General features: G+C 46.6%; 1 protein-coding gene across 1 annotated transcript in view; it reads left to right on the plus strand.

The window, feature by feature from the left end:
- EPHA5 (EPH receptor A5) overlaps positions 1–21,640 on the plus strand; it is a 187,322-nt gene that overhangs the window by 134,908 nt on the left and 30,774 nt on the right. The window contains exons 6-8 of the mRNA XM_026069468.1: positions 3,337–3,496; positions 7,400–7,502; positions 16,200–16,265. Coding sequence (XP_025925253.1) covers positions 3,337–3,496; positions 7,400–7,502; positions 16,200–16,265 — 329 coding nt within the window. The remainder of the gene's footprint in view (positions 1–3,336; positions 3,497–7,399; positions 7,503–16,199; positions 16,266–21,640) is intronic.

Consider the following 21,640-nt stretch of genomic DNA (forward strand, 5'->3'; position numbering starts at 1 on the left):
AGTATTTACATTCCCCGCTTGGTTTTACTGCCTGTCTGGCATTTTTTCCAGGGCTGCCCATTAGGTCTGCTGAGGCACATTGAGCTTTTCCCATCCCTCCGGTAGATTATTGTCTGTGTTCGCTTCATGCTTTGCAGTCCCGTGCACGGAGGGGATCAGCTGCTGGCTGAGCAGTGAGCCGCGAGCCGCCTGCATGCTGGCTAATTTTTGGAAGGGCTGCCTGGAGGAGGACAGCACTGAGGATCGTTATTTCCGAGGGAGATGCCGAGGAATGTAGGGTTGAACAAATGAGCTAGATTTTTGCAGATCTGATTGTTCAGGGCCATGGGATCTCCACGGGTGTCGTTGTAGCCGTGGGGTAAGGAGAGGAGAAAAGTTTGCAAAGAGAACGTGCCTGTTACGACCTGAAGAAGGGCATCTTTGCTTAAAAGCTTGCCTGGCTTTTCCAACTGTAGCTCTTGGTCTAATAAAAAAAATACTCTCTCTTCCTGCAAAGCTTGCCTCTCTTAGGTCTCCTTTTCAAGTAGTGACTTGTTCTCTTCCTGCAGAATTAATGCAGTTTTATAACTGAAAAAGGTAACAAATGCACTGTGTCTAAGTAGCATCTTGTGAATGATGCAGCCGGTCTAAGACTTTAAAGTATCAGGCTTGCAAGAGTCAACTAAGCAGCAGTTTCTGGCCTTGCAGTGCAGTTTTTTTTTCTGAAAAAGGCAAACTTCCTACATCAAAAATGGAAGGAAAAAATTAAGTTCAGTTTAGTCAAGATTCTCATTTTATGCTAAACTTATTTTAGGGAAGATCTTCTATTAGTTCTACCTAGCACCCAAGTGAAGGTACTCAACGTGTAGCAGGATGGGATCCTTACTCCTCCTCTCTTTCTTTGTCCATGGGAGGGACCCAAGGCAGCAGCCCATGCAAAGAGGCTGAAGGATTTCCAAAATCTCCTTCTTCATCCGGGTAAAATCAAGATTTTTTGCAGTTGAGAGGCCTGGGGTGGGGCACTTAAACCACTAGGGTGGTTTAAGTAGATTTAAGTAGGACTGAGCTTTACCAAAAAAGGCTTCTCTCCCCGTTATTCTGCAAACAAGCCGTTGGCTCCTTTGGGAATCGGGACTCGTTGCCTGCGCCCCGCTGTGCCAGCCCGTCTTTCTGCCCGGAAAGCTGTGGCGACAGAGCAGCGTGCCGTGGGCACTCGTGAATTTGGGCTACATGGTGTTGCAAGGTCTGGCCTTTCCCAGGGAACCCTTGCCTAGCTCCGTGGGGCGCTCTGGGGAACGACGATCTTCGCTTTGGGCACCGCGGAGCGCGCCTTGCTGCCTGAGCCCTCTCTGTCCCAATTCCCCATCAGACGGCGCCTGGCGGGAGCCATTTTCGAGGCAAAGCAGCTGACCAGAGGAAGCAGAGCCCAGACCCCAGGGTTCGAGGAGCTGTGCAGGGATTGGTGTGCAAAGTTTAGCGTGTCCTTGGATTGTTTTTGGAAACATCAGTTGAATATAATTTCTTGGGGCTCTGGAAACTTTGCCGTTCCAGAATGGCAAGCTTGTAACAAGGCACAAAGAAAGAATGAGGATTTGCTTTTGCCTGAAATAATCAATTAGTGATTCTTTCATTACATTGTTTGAACGACTGTTGTGCTACATTTAATCCTTGCCTTGGAGTGGCCTGGGAAGATTAGCCTCTAGAAACCTTAATAATGAGCAAATAATTCAAGCAACAAAATACATATATGTGTTCATTTTGTTTAGTTTGCATGTTGTCTTTTAGCAAAGCATGGGGTTTTAAAATGTGCTATTTCCAAATAGCTTCAGTAAATAGTTCTTAAAGTGCAAGTCATTCCTGAGCAGGTTGCTGCAGCCAGTGAGGGCTTTCGCCAGCTTGATTTATTTGTTTCAGGCTGATATTGAAGCTTAGTATTTTCCGTAGGAAAGCTCAAGTGTTTAAGTGTTTGCAGAAGCCAGCACTGTATTGAAAGCCTTTTTGGGCTGACACCCAAGTGAAGATGTGAACTAATATTCACTTACTGCTTTTTAACTATTCATTCAGTTATATTTGTGAGGTCACCCTTCATCCTTCTTGCTTGTCGTTACCATCGTTCAGATCCTCTTGCTTTTCAGCCCTTTACAGCAGTATGTTTAGAGTGTTCATTTCCAGGGGATGAGAGTGGTCTATATTGAATGTTCTGGAAAACTGAGATTTGTCAGATCACATTCTTTGAAAAAAAATCGCTCTGTAACAAGAAAGAAAGGACAGATAGATAGAAATGCCTCCAGTACAGTCTTGTGTAGCTACGTGCTTTAATTAGAAAATATGTAATCCTATATTTGGAGATTTCCGCGGGCCTGATCCAAAGCATATTGCTGTCTGTGGAAAGTTGCCCAATAAAAAGGTGCCAAATTAAAAAAGAAAAATCAGCTCAGATCCTAATTACTATGTAGAAATCTTGGTAGGGAATTACTGAGAATTTTTATTTACCTCATAAAAATTTGGATCTGAAAGGATATGGTGAACAAAAAGCAGATTCCAAGTTCGTAGACCTTAATTTATGAGCTCTTGTCTAGATTATTTGGCTCAGTAAATGATTCCAACTGTAATTACCAAGCACTTGAGCGAAGTTTTAATCAAAGAACCAGAACTCTTTTCACATCGGAAACTGATTTAAATGAAGATTTATTTCAGCAAATTTTCTTAAAGCTCATTGCTTCAGAAGAATAAGGCAAAATTAGGTATTTTTCAGTAGTTTCAGTGTATTGTTGCTGGCCAAGTTCTAGTTTGTGGATCTAGGAAAGCCAGAATGAAGCTGCCCAGCGTATAAATACACCGCTCTCCTTCAGGCCTAATTACATTACTGGGAGGTGTTTTGGGTGTAAACCAGAATCACTTTTTAAGGCAGTAGGCCTGTTTTCCACTTCTCCGTGTCTTGGGGTTGGGTTTTATTTATAGTGTGGACCTTCCCATTTCTCTGGGCACGTCTGCGTGAGCTGTGCTCTCTTTTGAGACGGCAGCATACATACGTCAGGGCAACGGCAAGTTGCTTTCAGGGCCCGTGATAAGTGTGGTGTCGCCATTCCTGGGCAGAAAGTACGACCGCGCTGTTACGGCTCTGTTTCACGCCTCCTGGAGTCAATTATCCGAGCGGCAGGGCAAGAGAAACTCAGGTCCCCCCAGCCCCATGCTGTCCAAATGGCCTGCACACGTTTCGTAGGGAAGGGAGGCTCAAAAGTGCTTGTTTGGGTCCTTTTTCTCTGACACGGCCGCTGCGCTCGTGATCAATGTGTGTTCTGCGAGAGCCGTTATTTGTGTGTTTGAACTCTGTGTTTCTGGGGGGGCCGGGGAAAGGACCAGGAGACGAGCTACACCATCATCAAATCAAAAGAGACAACTATTACGGCCGATGGCTTGAAACCAGGCTCAGCGTACATCTTCCAGATCCGCGCACGGACAGCTGCTGGATACGGTGGCTTCAGTCGAAGATTTGAGTTTGAAACCAGCCCAGTGTGTAAGTCATTTTAATTACTGTCAGCTCGTGTCTCTGTAACGGTTGCCAGAAAGGAGTCTGAGGATCAATATCTTTGCAGTGAGTTCTGTCACTCCCGCGTTCGCTCCCTCTCTCTCTTTCTGGCCTTGTCCCTTTAGTTAGAAACATGGGTCATGTCATTACCGTGGGTTGGACAGGTTAATGCGTCTGTCCTTGCTTCCTCATCACGTTTAGCTGGGTGGGAGCTGAAGCATCGGGAGATCTTTAAGCTTCAGAAATTCATAAAATTCATTATTTGGAGAAATTGTACCTTTGTGAGAGCCGTTAGCACTGAATGATTGCCGCTTTCACACCACCGAGCGAGGAAGGGTGAGGATATCCCCATCCATAATGCCGTGGTGGAGTGCCGTGAGACGATGGGAACAAACCCAGCAGGTGAAATATCTGTTATTAAATATTCATTGATTGCATCTAGAAAAAAACCCCAACTCTTTCTCCTTAAATGGTGCCTCCCTGCAAGGGGAAGGACTTAACCAGCATTAGCACCTTGTGGTGTAAGTCACTGTCAGGTTGGAAGGCAGTTTCCTTTGGCTGCCAGTGCAGCAGCCTTAAGAAAAGGAATTTGACTTGTGCTCAGAAAGGGCAAAAATGCTCACTGCAGGCTTAAGGCTTTGCTTGGTCTGTTAAAAACTTGGGGAGTTTGGTTTGGGGTTTGTTTGTTTTACTTTTAATGCCTCTGATCCAGGCCTGGATTCTGGAGCATTATTCTGTGCCTGGGTGAATCCCAGAGAAATGCAGAGTGCAGTCCCACGTGAAGGCCCAGCTGCCGACTTCTTCACACGTTCAGATGCAGCCGTGAGGAAACTCCCTTGGCCCCTATTACCTAGTTTGTGCAGAAGTGTCAAAGATAATTTTCTCTCTCATAAAATATGTACTTTGTGTATCTATTTCAGATAGTACAACTGACATTTATTAATCTTTTATAGTATTTGCATGGGAGAGAAATTTTGTTTTGGAAATACTCCATTCCTATGGAAAACAACAAATTGGTCTGGATGTTTTCCTTAGAAAAGTAAATTCCTCCATACTTTGATTACTGTTACTCCAGATCACTTAAAATTCATCATCATCTCTTTGGAAAAAGTTTCTGAGTTGTCATTTCAATGCATGTTACTTTTTAAGCCATAATAGATTTTAAAGGAATCATTACATATGTGCAGATGTAGCTGTGGAGCCAGTGATTGATCTAATACAGTACAAATTGCATCATGATGCAAGCATTAATGCAATAAGAATGGTCTATTTAATGTATTTCTTATTGTATTAACCATTAATTGTGTCCTATAAGTAGCAACGAAATCGTATTATACGGGAAAGTATTCTATACTGTACTGGAGAAGTTCTGGTTGCTGTTAGAAAGTTTCTAGTTTAGCATAATTTGAGTAATTGTGTTTCAGAATATTAATGAGTAATATACTGAATATATGCACATTTGATCCAGTGCTGTCATCACCTACAGTCCTGAGCCAAAAATAATGGCATTTCCTTAAAGTCTGTCATGCGAATATCTGCGTTAGGACCTTTTCCTGGGCATCCCGTGGTGATATCTCAGCACCCTTTACAACCCTTGAGTGATTTAGTCCCACCAATTTATGAGGCTCTCTGGCACTGTAAAGGCAGAGAAGCAGGTGCAGTGATACTGCGGAGCTGCTAAAACGCCAGTGTAGTCGAGGAAATACCCCGTGGTCCCCAGTTCGGGAGCTGGGGACCGTTCCTGCGTTGGACAGCGCATTAACTCACGCTGCGGCCAGGTGTTCAGACTCTGTGCAGGCCTGAAACGCAGGAAGAGCCCCCCCGTCCTGCAGAATCACCTCTCCGTTTGACACCTTTCAAACAGTGAGCTGTCCCCCAGGGTCAAATACAGAATCGGCGTCGGTGCCAGGAACGTGCCAAGACTCCCGAGGCCTCTGCACGTGCGTGGGAAGGAAGGCGAACACCTGGCATTGCTGCACACAAACCTGCAGCAGCAGGTCACAGTTGCCAGCTGTGGTCGCAGGCAGGGGGAGACTGATGACGCGGACAGCGAGCACCGGGCAAATTCTCGCTGCTAGGCCTGATTCTGATCGAAACCTCTTCTGGAGCCGCAGCAAAGCATTTTGGTTCAGGCACACATGAAAACCTTGCAGTGACTGTTGTGAGAATGCAGTGCTCCTCCTCCAAAATCGTTTGGACTAAACAATATGTTTTGTTTCCAATTCACAAGGTTTTTGACAATTTGTTTTCTAACGCGCTTGGAGGAAATATCAAACAGTAGTTGCTTACAGCTACATGATCTAAGCAACGTACCTGAGAAACACAGGGAAGAAAACAGTTGTAGCTTATTTTGCCCTTCTCTTTTTTCCACCATTTGTGTTTGGTTTTTGTGCTGTTTGCTGAATGCGCAGGCTTGGGAAGCACTGTGATGCAGCACAGTGGTGTGGAAGTCTTTATTTGGATGGAAGCTGTTGCTGGGGTACATCCACTTGTTGCTGCCTTCCCTTTACCATGCCATGGAGCCTGTCCCTGACCCTGCCAAAAACTAATCCCTCCAAAAAACAGTTTTTGGCTGGATTGGTGAGCTAACCCAGCTGATCTCCAGGCTGGGAGCAGGAACATGTCAAGGAGGGATAAGGCAGGTCGACCCCTGTCCAAGGCAGCAAGGTCCCAGATCTGCTTATGCATCCTCACCTTTGGGCTCCTGCAGGTCACACTAGGATCTGTCTGATTTCCCTATCCCTTGAACAGTGCGAAAACCACCAGAGAAGTAGCTTAATGTTCTCTTTTAACTGTTTTTCTTCTTAATTATGTTGCCAAGAAAGCAATAGAACATAATCTAAAGGCGCCTCTATAAATTTGTGAGGCTAATAATATCTCTGGAAGATGGCATGGCTTTGGAGCAGTTAACGTTAAGTACCTGAAGTATTGGGCCAATCATTATGAAATCATTTACTGTACTTCTGCAGGCCCACCGCCGGCCTGAGGTCAAGTACCAGCCAGCTACTGTGACCCACTGCAGATCGAGGTTTAATACCTTACCTTTTCTTCTTTCTTTTCTTTTAACAATTAATATGGGGTCATAATCAGTTATTTTTATAGCTTCCATAAAGCTAGTCCTCTGCTAAGGATCCCCTTGTACTCGGCTCGTTTAGTTAAAGGCTGTCGTTAAGGTGCAATCAATTGCTGCCGCTGCTGCCCGGAGTGGCCGGGTTTTTGTGGAGGGCTGGTGCTCCCACGCGGCCCTGCCAGGAGCTGTGGGGCAGCAGCTCTTTGTCGCAAGGCTCTTATCCTGCATTTTATCAAAAGGGATCCTTTAAAAGGCACGGTCTGGAAGAGTTCTGCTGCCCTTATCAGGTACAAAGACCAGCCAAGGTATGAGTTTTAGCAGATTCCTGTTTTACAGAGGGCACCTTCTGGCCATGTGACAAGAAGTTAGTATGCAAGTGCTTATAACTTTCTGAAGCACAGGTAATTTTAATTCTCTCGGAGATCTCGCTCGTGCCTCATATTTAGCAATAAGGAATTAATTCCATAAATGTTTTCTCTGCAAATAGGAGCTTGCTGGGTTTTCTTCTTTGATCTGAGTGATTTCTAATGCAGCTGACCCAGGAAAACAAACTCCAGTTTGCAAACTCCAAGTTCTGTAACATTTCAATTTTTGAATTCAGTAATGAAATGCAGGTTTGTTTGTTTGCTGGCTTGGTTTTGCCTGTGTTTTGGTTTCTTCTCACCCATTTCCTCTCCAAAGTAGAAACAGACAGCAAAGAGGGAAAGAAGAAATGAGCTGATAAAACTGAAGCCTCACTGGCAGCCCTGCAAGACAGACTCATGGGCGTGTTGACTGTAATTTTAACCTTAATCTCCATTTTCTGTTTCTCATCTCAGCAGTAGCTGCATCCAGTGACCAGAGCCAGATTCCAATAATTGTTGTGTCTGTAACAGTGGGAGTTATTCTGCTGGCTGTCGTTATTGGTTTCCTTCTCAGTGGAAGGTAAGAGAAGCAGCTGTGTATTTATACATCTCCAACTTTTGTGATAACTTTTATCTGACCAGCTGATTAGCGCCATTTAGGTGCGAGTACCACGTGAATGAAGCTGTCAAGCTGTAGCGCTGTAAAACGGCACCAGGGTGGGCTGATTGATCTGTTTGGACAGGCAGGAATTGCAAATGCATGCTCACAGATGTAGTTCACTTCGCAGTGATTTTCAACTCTGTGTATAGACTGGCCATGTTTATTAGACTTGATTCTCACAGGAGCACTTTCATGTTCCCTTAAAAATGAGCAGAACATGTTATTACAGGTAAAATATTACCTGATGTATCACAGAGTTCAATGTCTTTAAAGGGTATTGTTTGCAAATCTTGAAGTCCGTATGTTTTTACTCAGATCTTGCAATGGGCTTTTATCACTTAGAAAACTTAACTACAGTAAAAACGCATATAAAGACAAAGAGAAGAATCCCAGACAAATGGTCACGCGCCCTAAGTTTGGTAGGCCTGGGTTTTATTTTTCACGTGTAGGATGCTAATGTTTTCCCCACGTAATAGTAATTTATTCAGAGAGCTACCCTCATCGAGGAACACGCTCAACTTTAAACCATCAAGCAATCCCGTCGACTTCTCATGTGCTTAAACATAGGCAAGTGATAAAAGCCTGGGTTATACAGTCCTTGACAACTCTAATGGAAGTTGATGGAACTTGTTGGTGAACAAGGGATTGTGGTAATGGGGAAGAATCTGGCTTGTGTCAGTCTCAGTTTGTACCGCGTCACTAAAATTGCATAGCAGCTAGCATACAAGGCACTTTTTCATACACTACATGTGTATTCTTCAAAGTCATTAAGTACCTGTCAAGGCGTAGTACGTTTATTTTAATGGCAACAGTCAAACAACTGCAGTGTCCTTCATGCAAAGCAATGTGAGATACCACGCCAGCATCTATTAATACTGCTGAATTTGTTCTCAATGAGGAGTAAACACCTCTGCTTATAAGTTACTGATCAGCCCTCTGTGGCATTCATGATACAGGTCTCTTTAGCTTGGGTCTAGCAAGGTGATTAAATTACAAGATCTGGCAAGTATTAAGAATAGTTGCAAGATATTTGCAGAGGAACTGTACTGATACTGAGGTTATCAGCGGAGGGCCTTACTTCACAGAGGAAGCAGGGCATCTGTTTGTGAAATCCGGCCAGGGTGAGCAGCTCTGTCCCCAAGCATGAGGCATCCGTGGGAGGACACAGTTATTCCCTGTCTTACCAGGTAAGTGTGCCAGATTCATCTCCCTTCAGGGTCAGAGTCTGGCACTCTCTTCCAGCGCAGCCATTTAAGCTCTTGTCTTCTACTTTGAGAGACTTGTTGGGTTAAAAAATCAGAAAGTAAGTGCTCCTCTCTGTAAGAGAAGTGTGCAGTGGTGTGTGGGGGTGAATGGCTTCGTGCCATTTCCCTCTGAGCTTCTTCCTGTCTGTGCTGGCCACTTTCCCATGCTGAAATACGCTCAGCAGTGCCCTTGGGACAAGATCCATAACAGGCATGGAGGAGAGTAACTCTGCGGTTGTGCAAGATAAGGTTGTGCCCAGTTCAGATCCTTCCACTGCCAGATGTGACCCACTCACCCCACCATGGAGTCCTGGGAGACAGATGTCTCCAAGCCTCCTGCCAAAGGCGACTCATGCCATGCAAAATATTGAAATCACCATTACACAACAGAGAACTTAGATGACAGCCAGGACCCTTGCCTGGGAGACGTGGTCCTCAGGCCTTGTTCCAAGCAGATGTGCTCTCACCCCTCTCTGTGGACCCCAGGGGCATCAGCAGGCTCCCAGGAGCTCTTCTGTAGGGCCACGCAGCGGGTGTGGGAAGGGGCAGGCACAGGGTGCAGGGACTGGAGGGGTTCGCTGGCTTGTTTTCACACACAGTCTCTGCTACTGAAATGGAGATCTGGCCAAAGCAGGCTCATGGTATATCCAAATCTGCACATCTTGCTGCCTGGAGAGCTTGGTACTAGTGAAAATCAGGCCTCTCATGTCCCTTAGGTCAGATACCCCTTAATCAAGCCACCCAAAGACCCAATTACTTTAAAAAAAGAGGAGATGAGTTCTCAGTTCATTTTTAGCTTTTCAAGCTGTGGCTGCATAGACTGGGAAGAACCCAGGCCCTCAGCTGGAGGTGGTGAAGCTCCATCATTAGAGAAGTAGCTTCAGGATTGCAGGGCTTGTTAGCCACTCTGAGGTCTTGCGAATTTTAAAGCCTGGCCAGTGTGTCGAGTGACTCTTGAGAACAGCCTAATAAACCTCAGAAACCCAGAAAGTTGGCAGCCAATTTGAAATTATACAAAGCAAAACAAAAAAGTTGCTCCTGTTTTGAAGAAGCAGAAATGCCACTAAAATATGTCGGTCATGCTGTTTTGCCTTGGATGTGATTTCAAGACAATTCATGGAGTGATTCTCATGCTGGGCCATTGCTGGGGTGATAAATGTATTCCAAGTCATAGGCTAATCCATTTTTGAAGCTGTTAACCTGTTTCTGGAAGACACTCTCTTCTGTCTTTGGAGTAGTTATGTATTCCAGCACTTGGCACCAGGGGGTTAAATTTCCTTTTCTAATTCTTTCCACTAATTATTTTTGGAAAAACAGACATTTTGAACTCCAGGAGTTGCTCCAGCTGGAAGCCCCACTGCTTTCCCACCGAGCTCCCGGCTCACTCTCCTCCCTGGCTAATGCAGGAGGGCAGGTACTGCCCAGCTTCAAAGCTAAGGAGAAAAGCCCCGTAGGTCTGCAGCGTTGAGAACATAGCCGGGGCAGCTTCTGCAGATGGGCTCCTCACCTCCGGCTCCATACTGCTCCCGGGTTCCCCCCTGTCCCTCAGGCACCTCAGAATTAGAGTGTTGCTCCCAAGGGTGTCACATGGCATCTCTTTGCCAGGCATGTCAGGAGTGGGGGCACTCACAGGTCTGGGGAAACTGAAAAAGGAAGGGATGGGGAAAGGCATCCTCCTCCTCTCCGCAGTTCAGAAAGTTATTTCCCAGCCATACAACTCAGGAGTTTGCTGGGCTCTGCAGGTGTTTTATTTTCCGCTAGGTCCCCAAAGGCAGAAGTTTCCACACCTCTTCCTTTTGGCTTTTGAAGTATCTCTGCAGTTTCTCGCTCCTTTTGAGCGAAGGTAAATAACAGCTTGGCATTTCCCGTTGGCAGCTGGCCCTAACCCAAAGGTCAGCTCGGTGTTAGTCACAGTGGCATTTCCATACGCCAGCGTCCATCTGTGGAAGTGCGCTTTGTTGCCGAAGCTGGAGCTTCCTGGGAATTTGCAACTAAATGCGCTTTGCCCTAAACAATTAAGCTGCATTTCAGAGCTGATTTACTTGCAGATGCTCAAGAAAAAGCTTGCTGGAAATAATGTGTCCTCTGACCAAGGTCATAATGCCACTAGGCAAAATAGCTGATAACTTTTTAAGTCTTGTGCTCTTTATATCAAGAACATATTAATTATATAACAATCAGGATTACAAATCAAAGAGTCACTAAATCAGACCTTAGCTGTCTCAGCAAAAAAGAGAAGTGGATTGCAAATCTATTATTCAACCAGATACAAGCACTGAACTAAACACAGAATTGTTACGATCTTTGCTTTCTTAGGATATGTGCTTTTCTCGAGAGCACAATGCATTTTACAGATACAGCAAAGCTAAATTTGTTCTCTTAGCAATGTTTGAATTAGATGCCGCTTGCATCACTGTTCTGAATTGAAGTATATGTTAATCTAAAATCATTGCAGGCTTTTGTTTTAAAATCTGTGTCAGACATACGCCAGTAGTAGAGATCTGCAAGCTACATCCTGCCAGGGGAGTAAGGGCCTGCAAACATTGCCGGCGTGCCGTCAGCCCTTTTGTTCCTATGATAAACCTAGGTGGGAGGCCGGGAGCGCTCCAGCTAAAGCAAGGTTGTAACAGCCTGCAAGGGAGCAGCAGTGGGAAGGCGACCCACTGCTCCAGAGCAGATTTCCCTATTTTGCCCTTCAAACCAACCCTGTTTACAAAACTCAAGGGGTCTTAGGTGGAGTGTTAAGGACTGCCGTTCCCTCTCTTCCCCCACGTGTTAGAGCTTTGTAGCACTAAACAAAGAAATGGGCTTTTACCGAGTTAAATGGGAGCGCTGTTAGGTCAGTGCTGAGCTGCTTTGCAAAAGCTGCTCAGAAGAACTAACAAGTGTGCTGTGCATCTGCATTTATAGCCAGCTACCCATTATGGGTGACCTTTCCATCTAAAGCAAATCTTCCAAAGAACTGGAGGGAGCTTTTTTTTTAGAAGTTAACAAAAATATATTTGAAGCAGCAAAACCTGCCCCTCACCCTGTGTTGTGCAGATATAGAAAGTCTCTTCTGGCAAGGAACTAGACTTTAAAAGACAAAGCAAAGACAAATCTTGCCACCTGGGTACTGGCAATTAGAGGCTTCTGCACCGGAGTGTCCATCCTTGACCTCAGTTGATTTAGACTTTTAAATATCCACCCCTGCAGTGGCAGAGGGCTACTTGCTGGACACAAATATGTGCATCTTTTTAAAAAGTGACTTTCAAGGAGCAGAGGGGTTGAGAAGATTGTTGGCATATATTCCAGCTCCTGAGCCAGCATTTGCAACCTTCTGCGACGTGGGAGGTCAAAACGATGCGTTTTTCCACAAACATCCCCCCCCATCTTTTTCCAATATGTGTCAGGGCTTAAAATAGTTCACTTTTTTGATGTTTCCGTAGGAAACAGGGAAGACAGTTTGTAGATAATGTTTTCCATAAGGAGGATTTTTCCAGAGTGAGTCACAATTTTTGTTAATTGTGACATTTTAAAGGAATTTTATCTCTGCATTCCTGCCTGCTTTTCCTTCTTCCTATATGACATTGCCTCCCATGATTTATAACTGTTTTATGATACTGCCTACTGCCAAGTGTCCCCGTGATCCACCTGACAACAGGAAGGATTTTGTGGGAAAGGCTATTGCTCTGCTGGGTCAAGATTCCCATCCACCAAGAACAGGCAGGGTCCAGTCCTGCCTCCGTTCAGGTTAAGGTTTTTACTACGCCCATCACGTTAACAGCCTCTTTGCTCTTTGGCGGTACCTCTTCCTGGAGAGGAGCATTCGTGGTGTTGGTTCTCTGGAAAAGAGTGCTCCAGCAGCCGGTGACCCCTTCCCAGGGCTGGTGTGGGAATCTGCTGCCTGTGGTCAACATCTCTACTCCCGGGTCCCTAGATGAGCTGGTCCCATTCAGCCATTCCAACACCACCTAAAGAGATGGTCCCCCGTTCTCCAAACCCCCTCTGGGCTTAGCACGTTCGTACAAACGTGGCAGGCTTCCAAAGCCAGCGTGCATTGATGCAGTTTCGAGGAGGGGTTAGGGAAGCAGGCGATCTGCGTTCAGGTGACTTTGGCCCAGGGAGTGGGCAAAGCCTGACCCAGTCTGTAATTCAGCTCGAAGCCCGTGAGGCACAGCCCTTGAAAGCAGTATTTCTGAGTTATTTCAGCAGCAGCTGAGGGAACAGGGCAGACAGACCATTATGAATACGTAACTGCCTGGTGGGTATATCACACACAAGCCTCATCCGAGGCAGACGGGTGGGATGGTACCACAGTCAGCAAGGGAGAGCCGTCGCCCTCGTTCAGAAGCGCCTCATTTGGTGGCGTTGGGCAAGCCCTGCATCTGCTTGGGCAATGCACTTGGATAGCATGCAGTTAGGGAATTCGGGTGTCTTAAAACAGAGTCTTACAATGTCTTGGCTGTGCAATGGGTGGAGAATGAAAAAGGCCATCAGGCTGTCATCCTTCCGCACTTCCAGAGATTTCGCTGTGCTTTGGGTGCTGGAAATAAGAAGTGTGACCACTCCTGGAGGCGCTCCATATTGTGACACTTGGCCTCTTGTCTAGAGAAAAGGTTATCTGTACTTCCTTGCAGTTTAGACATAAGGAAGTATAATACGACCCGTTTCCAAGAGATCTTTCCGAATGCAACTCCCTTCCCCGAAAGTGTTACCCTCCTTTGCCCGTAGTGATTGTACATACACCATCTGCTCAGGCTTTTGTATTTTCAGTTATTCTCCAAGAGCTCAGAGACATGTTTCAACATGTGAACAAGATACAGCTTGGCAGGAAGAGGATGTGACTCCTTAGACATTAATAGAGAGCTGGGCAAACCAGAAATACGTTCGTAACAGTTTGCAGTATACAATGTCACTCCTGTGATGTTTGAAGTAAGCGTGTTGACTCACGAGGTGCTGGGTGCAGTGCTGGCCTTCTGAGCTAGGGATGCAGGCAGTCATCACTGCCATCTCACAAGGCCGCGTGCAGGATTAGAAAATTCTTCCCAGAAAGCCTCGAGCATTTTAGTCTCTAATTGCACGCCTCTAAAGAACATCCCATTGGAACAGCTTATTAAAAGCAAAGGAGGAGGCTTTCATTTAGCACACTTCCAAGTCTTTAACTTACAGCTCTTACCAGCCGCAGCTATATAGGGCAGAGTCTCGCTGAGCTGCATCTAGGCACTAGAAACACAGTTTAATTCCAAATGTTGTCTGGGTCATCTGCAGACCTGTAGTAAATTAATTACACTGATAGAAGGCACATCATATATATTTCATGAAGCAAGCATGCAGTCCCAGACTTGAAACAGTGCCAAGGGTGTTGATAAGTGCTCCTGGCACACATTTATTAAAGTTTGATCTCCAGACAGTTTGGTTTGAGAGCCACCTAGGCAGTACGAGGTCACCTTTGCTGGAACTAGAGGAGTGTCAGCTTTTCTCATCTAAGTGGACTCAAAACCGTAGGTTGGTCTAGCCAAGAACCGGGGCGCAGCTCTCGCCACAGAGGTCCCAGAGGCCCCGCTGCAGCTCCAGGCTCTCTGCCTTGCTCCTGACCATCTGCAGCCGTTCCCCCGAGCTGGGGCCTGATGCACAGATCACACTTGGTTGCAAACAGGCTTTTGGAGATGCTGCCACCTCAGCTCCTCGCACTTTCCAGCAAAGGGGATTTAACAGTGCAAGTGTTTTCTCAATAACCTTCGCTGGTATACAGGAGTATCACCTCTTAACCTTGAGCAGATCCAAGGGACTTCCAGGTAAAAAGTCAGCTTGCTGGTAAAGATTTTAAAAACAGTTTTGTTGGCCTCAGGGTTTTTATATTCTGAAGTGTTTGTTTGTCAAGTATCTTTGCCAAATCAAGAGGTCTTTTAAGCATTAGCAATGATAAATCCTCCTTCGCGTGAACTGCTGAGGCCAAGTACTCCATTCACTTACCTATCCAAGTGCTCCTTGGACTGGAAAGAGAATTTTGTTCTCCACTGAAGTGGAGAACAGTATAGTTTGTTTCCAGTAGCCCTAGATTTTCTCTAATGTCACACGTTTTACTATTTTGATCCTAAATGAGTTCTGAAAGCACAGTGTTTTTGTGACTGCCGTGCAGGAGTAAGGATGTATCAAGGCATCAAGGCTCACTTGCATTTGAGCATTCCCCCCCCATAAAGAGAGTGAGTGAGATCTTGAGTACTCTGCACTCACGACTGGGAACAGATTTTGTTTCAGAGCAGCTCAGTTTCTGATTAGGCACCCAAGCAGTTTTCTGTGTTTCAGAAAACAGTGAGCTCTTTTCTTTTTAAGGAGACAGTTGCTTTCAGGTTAATTGAACTGTTGTTTCAAAAACCTTGACTTTGGATGCTGAGCAACGTGGGAAGGTCTGGTGACGGCAACTGTTAGAAAATGCTTGGGGTGAAAAAGGGCTCCTCGCTAAAATGTAAGCTAATGGAGTTAGAGTCATCACAGCCAAACTACAGCCACAGGGATCTTCTAGAGACTTGCCAGTCCCCTTCACTCAAATCTTGCGAGTTTAGCCCAGAAAACAGCAGAATTGACTCAAAATATATAATGTTCCACTTCCTTTTATATGCTTTTGGGTTTTGGACCTCTAGGGTTAACATGTGTCAGTGGAGAGATTTAGTGAAAGCTGAGCTTTTCCCATATTAATATGACTCCAGGAGCTGGGGCATTATGAAAATACCAAATATTATCAACTATGGTAAAAGAATTGGCATCGCTGCTTATAAAATGCTTGCAAGTTGTTTCGCTGATGCAAAAGGAGCTGAGAGACATTTTTCACCAGCTCTAATTTAAGTAAGCACATAATCCAGTGTGTAATTCTGTAAATCATTGCATGCCTGAAGTTATTTTGCATCATAATTTAAGGAAGTGCAATTGCAGAATGTTAATTTTGTCAAAATAGGCTATTTTAATGTGTTCAGGCGTTGTAAGCTATACTTTAAAAATCTGAAGGGTGCAATTTTTTTCGAAAACGCTGCATGATGATGATTTTATGAGAACCAAAAAGTGAGATCTTCAGCTGGCTTTAACTGGAATATCTGTCAAAAAACACTGGGCCCGTGCTTATATATCGTGCTGAAGATCTACCTGTTGCTAAATTACTTTAATATGTTCAGTAACCGAAAATTGTCTGTGCGAGTTTTCCGAGCAGCATGACGGGCAGTTATACAGCCCGCTGCTGGGCGCAGCCTGATGCCAGGTGAACACACACTGATTAGACTAGAAGATCCAAGTAATAATAACAAACAAGTAGTGCATATGAAAATGTTGCGAATGTATTTGCACCTTGCCAGGGCAGTGGGATTATTCCTTATCCTGGGCCTTTTTGTTTGCTTTTCAGTTGCTGCGATCATGGCTGTGGGTGGGCTTCTTCTCTCCGTGCTGTTGCCTATCCGAGCCTAATATGGTCAGTGTTCTCACCCGCCCTGGCTCCCGTTCGGTGTCCCACCTCCGTGTTTTCTGTGCGCAGTCTGCCGCTCTCTCCCTTTCTTGTACCGGCCTGCAAATCGCTTTCGCATCCGACCTCTGCACCCAGCTTGTCTCTCTCAACACCTGGAAATAGCCTTCCCCGAAGCACAGTGGTTCTCCAGTAAGAGCAGGGGTCCCCGAGGCCAATCTGATATGTTGTCCCATGGTGGATCGATGCAGACAACACACCTGCAATGTCATGTGTTGTAACAAACATCATGTAACTTGTATGCTGGACACTTCATCCAAATCTGCTTCCTGTCACCAAGAGGGCGGGGGGGCAGTTTGCCAAAAAGAAAGAAGAAGAGGGGGCAGGCGGGAGGGAGTGTTTTTAATGGCATGTAACGTGCATGTCAGTGAAATGAGCTGTATGTCATTGGTGCCGATGACATGGGGCTGTTTGCAAGGATATGCCCGGGGCACCGCGGACATATCGTTGCTGGTGCTGGGCGCCGGGTGTCTGTGCTGCATGCTGCCCCGTCCTGCGACTGCCTCTTGCCAGGCTGCCTGACCACCTTCTGTGCTGTCCTGTTTTCTCCTCTTTCCCAACTCATCAAAGCAAGGGTGGGTTTAATTTCTGTCAGTGTGTCTGGACACGAGTTGGGTTGTTCCCCGAAAGGGAACGTGGTTTAGGGTTCTGAATCGGCTGCAAGCTGTGCAGGCAGCGATCTTCTGAAGCCAGCTAGGAGACGTGGAAAATTGCAACCATCAAGCATCCACTTGCAACTGTAGGAGCGCGGAGACGTCCCACTCACGTTCACAGCCAGCCACAGGTTTTGCCATGTAGCTAGGGGAGCTACTTTTATACTCTGTTTTTGGAGGATGCTAAGGCTTTGGGTAGCGTTAGCTGGGGCGCGCTGCAGTCTCCGCTGCAGAGCACAGCAGTGGCCAGGGCAGACCGTTCCTGTGTCCTCTAGTCCCATGGTTTGGCTCTGATAGAGCCTGAACCAGCTGCTTTGGGGATAGAATAAGGAAATCTGACAGTTTGTAGTTTCTCCCCCTGCAGGAGATGGGGTCCCATGTTGGCACTGGTTGAGAGCTGTACGGCCACAGTTAGCGTGTGCCGTGGCCAGCCTCGCTTGCCCTCCCAGATGCCCACATGTCCCTCACGCCTGGTGCCACATTCATGCATTTTATAGCTTCTGCCTGACAGGGGGCATGGGAAAAATCCCTTGCTTGGAGCACAGGGAGGAGCCGGCCTCAGCCTGCAAAGGCCCCAAAGTTGAAGGCTGTTTTTTTGCCACTGGGGTGTTCTTTAAACAGTTTTCATGACTTCTGAGCACTTAAGAGCAGCGTTAGGAAGGTAGATTGCTCAGCTTGAAACGTTTGGCTGCAAAAAGTTCTTCTGGTCCGTGCGGCTGTTTCTGGAGGTCACCAGTTTGGCACCGGCTGCGCTAAAAGGCAACCGGCAGTAATTCTGTAGCGTGTCGTGCCTGTGCCACCAAAGCACGGGGATTTGTCCTTCAGATTTCCTCCACTAGGCAACGAGAGGGTGGCAGCAATGGACAATATTGCATGTGCCTGCTCAGAAGAGCAGGGCACGCACCGGACATAGCAAAAGAACGAGATTAAGTCACTGGTTATAAAGGAAAGGCAGAGTCACAGAGAAAGCCTGACTGACCTGGAAAATGTCCTCTGCAAGTTTCCTGCTAACTCGCAGAGCAAATGACGTGGCAACAAGCTGCTGTCCTGCGAGGTGGAGATGGGAAAAGTGACTTCAAGGCCCATGCACCGTCAGCTGTGCTCAAGGAAGGCAGGACAGGCTCTTTAAAGAGATTTATGGAGCTCACTTCAGAGGGAGCTTCCTGCGAGAGGGGGAAATGGCATCGTTTAAATTATTTTTAATTGTTCTCCCGGCAACTTAGGAAAGCCAGGAGTCATTCAGCGCAAAGGCAGGGAGAGACCAAACGCTAAAAATACTACGTCTGGAATTTGGAAGCTTCCTCTGTATGGCATCCAAGTCAATCGGAGGTCAAATACAGGATCGCGCAGTGCTGAGCAGGCCCGCGGTGCCTGGGAAAACAGCGGAAAAGGTAGCGAGTCATCAGCAAGGGAACCTGCGCTCGCTCCGTCTTGGCAGGTCAACTTGTGTATCTTTGAATGGAGCCGAAGATCTTAGCTTGTAATCTCATCGTCTTTTACATGGCTGTCCTCTTTTGATCCTGTTCTCCACGTTGTAGGACTCTCAGAGGACATAGAGGAGGACAGTTGAGGAGGAGTTGAATGAGCAGTTTCCCAGCCGTCAGGGGTTGCACCAGGTTACTCCGGACAAAAGTTTGGGCCGGTGCGATGGAAATAACTCATTATAGACATGTCATCAAAAGGCGGGGGAATGAAATGAAAGGACGAGGAAAGGGAACAGAAAAATGGAAAACACAGTGTAGAAGTGATGTGTTTTAGACCAGTCCCTTGAGTATTCCCTGGTTTTGTGGTATTAAGTATATTCTAGGATTATAACCAGCCTCACTAGAGGTAGCCTTTTGCCTCTGGCTCTCGGTGTCAGGGTCACTTGTGGAGGATAAAGCTGCTTGTTAAACAGGTTATTGTCTCCACACGTGAACCGAGGCCCCAGGATCTCAGCCAGCTGGACAGAGGCTGCTTTGTTTGTTCCTCTGGGCGGACTGCAGTCCTGCCCTGCAACACGTCCTGCGGGCTTATTGCTTTAGCAGCCTGGGATAAACACTCGGAGCTGAGCACTGACCCCGTGCAAGAGCAGCCCAGCGCTCCTTGCAAGCCTCCTGTGAGATGGCAGCTCAAGAGGGCTTGGATGCACTCCTCGAAGTTGCCATAGTAAAGGATGTGTTTCTGAGGGAGGGTCTCACACCCAGAAAGCAAGTGGGGTTTTGTCACTGTTTCGGAGAAGTGCACAGAGTTCACTTCTCCTGGACTTAAGAGATTAAATACTTGTATAAATCTCTGCAGGACCAGGAGCGGAGATTGCACGCTCCTTTGGGGCACAACTGATTTATGGTAATGGCTGCACCTAGCAAAGGGAGGTCCCATTCCTCGCTGGGGACTTCCAGCACTCTCCCCATTTCCAGGCACACCTTGGCCATGTGCTCAAATGCTTTGGCATATGGCTGAAAATAGTATCTAAAACCTGCCAAATTGCAGCCTTTGGCCTCGGGCTTGGCTGTCCAAGGTCCAGCCCCGTTTAGGGACGCTCCCCTGACCTGGTGGCCCCGAGTGGGGACATGGGAGCGCCTTTCCTCGGGCACCGTCTGGCTTTTGGGTATGCCCCCGTGACAAGGGCACAGGGAAGCTCAAGTTCAGGAGCAAACCATCTCCATCAGTCCGAGGAGAGCAGGCATCTCGCTGCCTCATTTCTTGCCGTTGGAATGGGTTTTCTCTGTGAGTTGGCTTCTGCCACGCGTGGCAACGGGCATCGGTTTCCCGATTGGGTTCTTCATCTTTCTACCTGTCCGTTTTATATTTTATAAACCTATATAGGGATCATTTTACAACTTCACTTTTATAATCTGCCCCATCAATATTTTATGAGCTGCCTGCCAATCTGCAAGTAGTTTTTAAATAAGACATGATGCCCTAAGAATATTTAAAATCTCACTTTTTTCCCCTCTGATATTTTTATTGAAAAACATGGAGCTGTGCAAGGAAGTTATTTGCTTTCTAGATCCAGAAACTGGGACGAACCTACAGCAGGAATAAATGGCTTGAGATTCAGGCGTGCTTCTGCATTACGTCATTTCTTTGGCCAAGTGTCTCAAGCTCAGTGAGAGATAAAATGAGTGTCAGGATCTTTATACTTTTGCTGTGCAGGATACAGAAAACATATAGAAGATCTGTGTTTTGTACAATGACAATAAATGAGAGAATGAATCTTCTATCAGCAGACCTTCGACTTGCAGCTTTTTCCAATAAATATTAAGAACAAATGTACATGCAGAAATGTATAATTTCACAAACAAGTAGAAATTTTTTTCTCCCCAAAATATCTTTTAAAAGCAGGAATTTAGATAATTTATCTGCCGATAAGCTGTGTTACATAGTGTGGCAGGACTGCTAACTTGAAATTGCAGATTTTTATAGGTTTTGGTGTGGGAGAAAAGAAGAAAAAACTTCTGTTGTGTGGCATTTAACAAAGCTAAAGGTCCAGAAGGGAAGAAGTGCGGTTTAGTTCCAGGCAACATATGCACGGGCTATTTCTCGGAGTGGTTTAAGGGCATGAGGCTGCAAAAGGCTCAAATGCCAATAACGAGCAGGTTTTATAGGAAGATTTGTTAGTGATGCTGAGCTGTTGCTGCAGAGTCATAGTCCGCTAGCTGCAATTGCACTTCAGTACTTCTCGTTGAGGCTTGTTTTAACGATGCTCCGGGGGTGGCAGAGCCTGATTTAGTATGTTAATGCGGCGCGTTGCTGTATGCGTTACACGGCTCCGGAGAGGGCACAGGCGGAGGCAGCTTGTTTGCCTCGGCCCTGACTTTTGCGCAGTAAAGCACTGGCCGTTTTGCATCGAGGTGCGCTCAGATCGCTGCGCAGGAGGGATTGCCTGTTCCCCTTCTCTCTTCCCTCCCTTCTTTGCAGTTTTAACCTTCGCATCTCTTCACGGTTGACTCATCCTGAGATGCAGTTAGTAAGAAAGGTTATGTTGGAAAAGATTTTTTTATAGATTAAATACTGTAAACCCGAGGGAGAGAAAAGGATGTTTGCTTTAAAAGGTGAACAGAAGGGATTTTGTATATGCTTTCAGTAGCACAAGGATGAATTGAAACCTCTTTATAAGTGGAAATCTGAGTTTTTGAACACATATTTTGAAACCTCCTTCCCCCGTCCGCAATCCTAAAAATTACTTTTGCAGAAAACTAATTTAACTTTCGACACCTTGCAGCAAAAAAAGAAGGGGAGGGGGTTTGCCAGAAGTGGGAATTGATATCGATACCCACATGTTTAGTTTTCATACTTTTGGGGAGCGGAGGGGAATTGATGAACAGGAGAAGAAACCATTTTCCAGCCAGTCCTAGCCAGGGATGTCCCACACCAAAACCGCCGCTGATGTGGTGCTCGCTTGGAGGGTCTTGGCACGCAGCCAGGGCTTGGTTCCTGGGCGGTTAGACAGCAGCCCATCTCCGGAAGCGGCCGAGCAAGGAGACGATCCCTCGCGTCGGCACGTGTTGCCCGGCCTCGGCAGCCTGTTTTTCTGGTCTCGCCTTGGCGCGTGGCTCCCTTCCCGGCAGCCACCCTGGGCGCCTGCGCCGTCCCGCTCTTGCCCTCGGCCCTCCGGCTCAGCAGCGGTGCCGGCACCCTGCCGGAGCCGCTGCCCCCGCTGCCGAGGAAGCCCTATGCCTGGCGTTG

This window comes from Apteryx rowi, unplaced genomic scaffold (genome assembly GCF_003343035.1).
Source record: "Apteryx rowi isolate R43461 unplaced genomic scaffold, aptRow1 scaffold_298, whole genome shotgun sequence".
Lineage (NCBI taxonomy): Eukaryota > Metazoa > Chordata > Aves > Apterygiformes > Apterygidae > Apteryx > Apteryx rowi.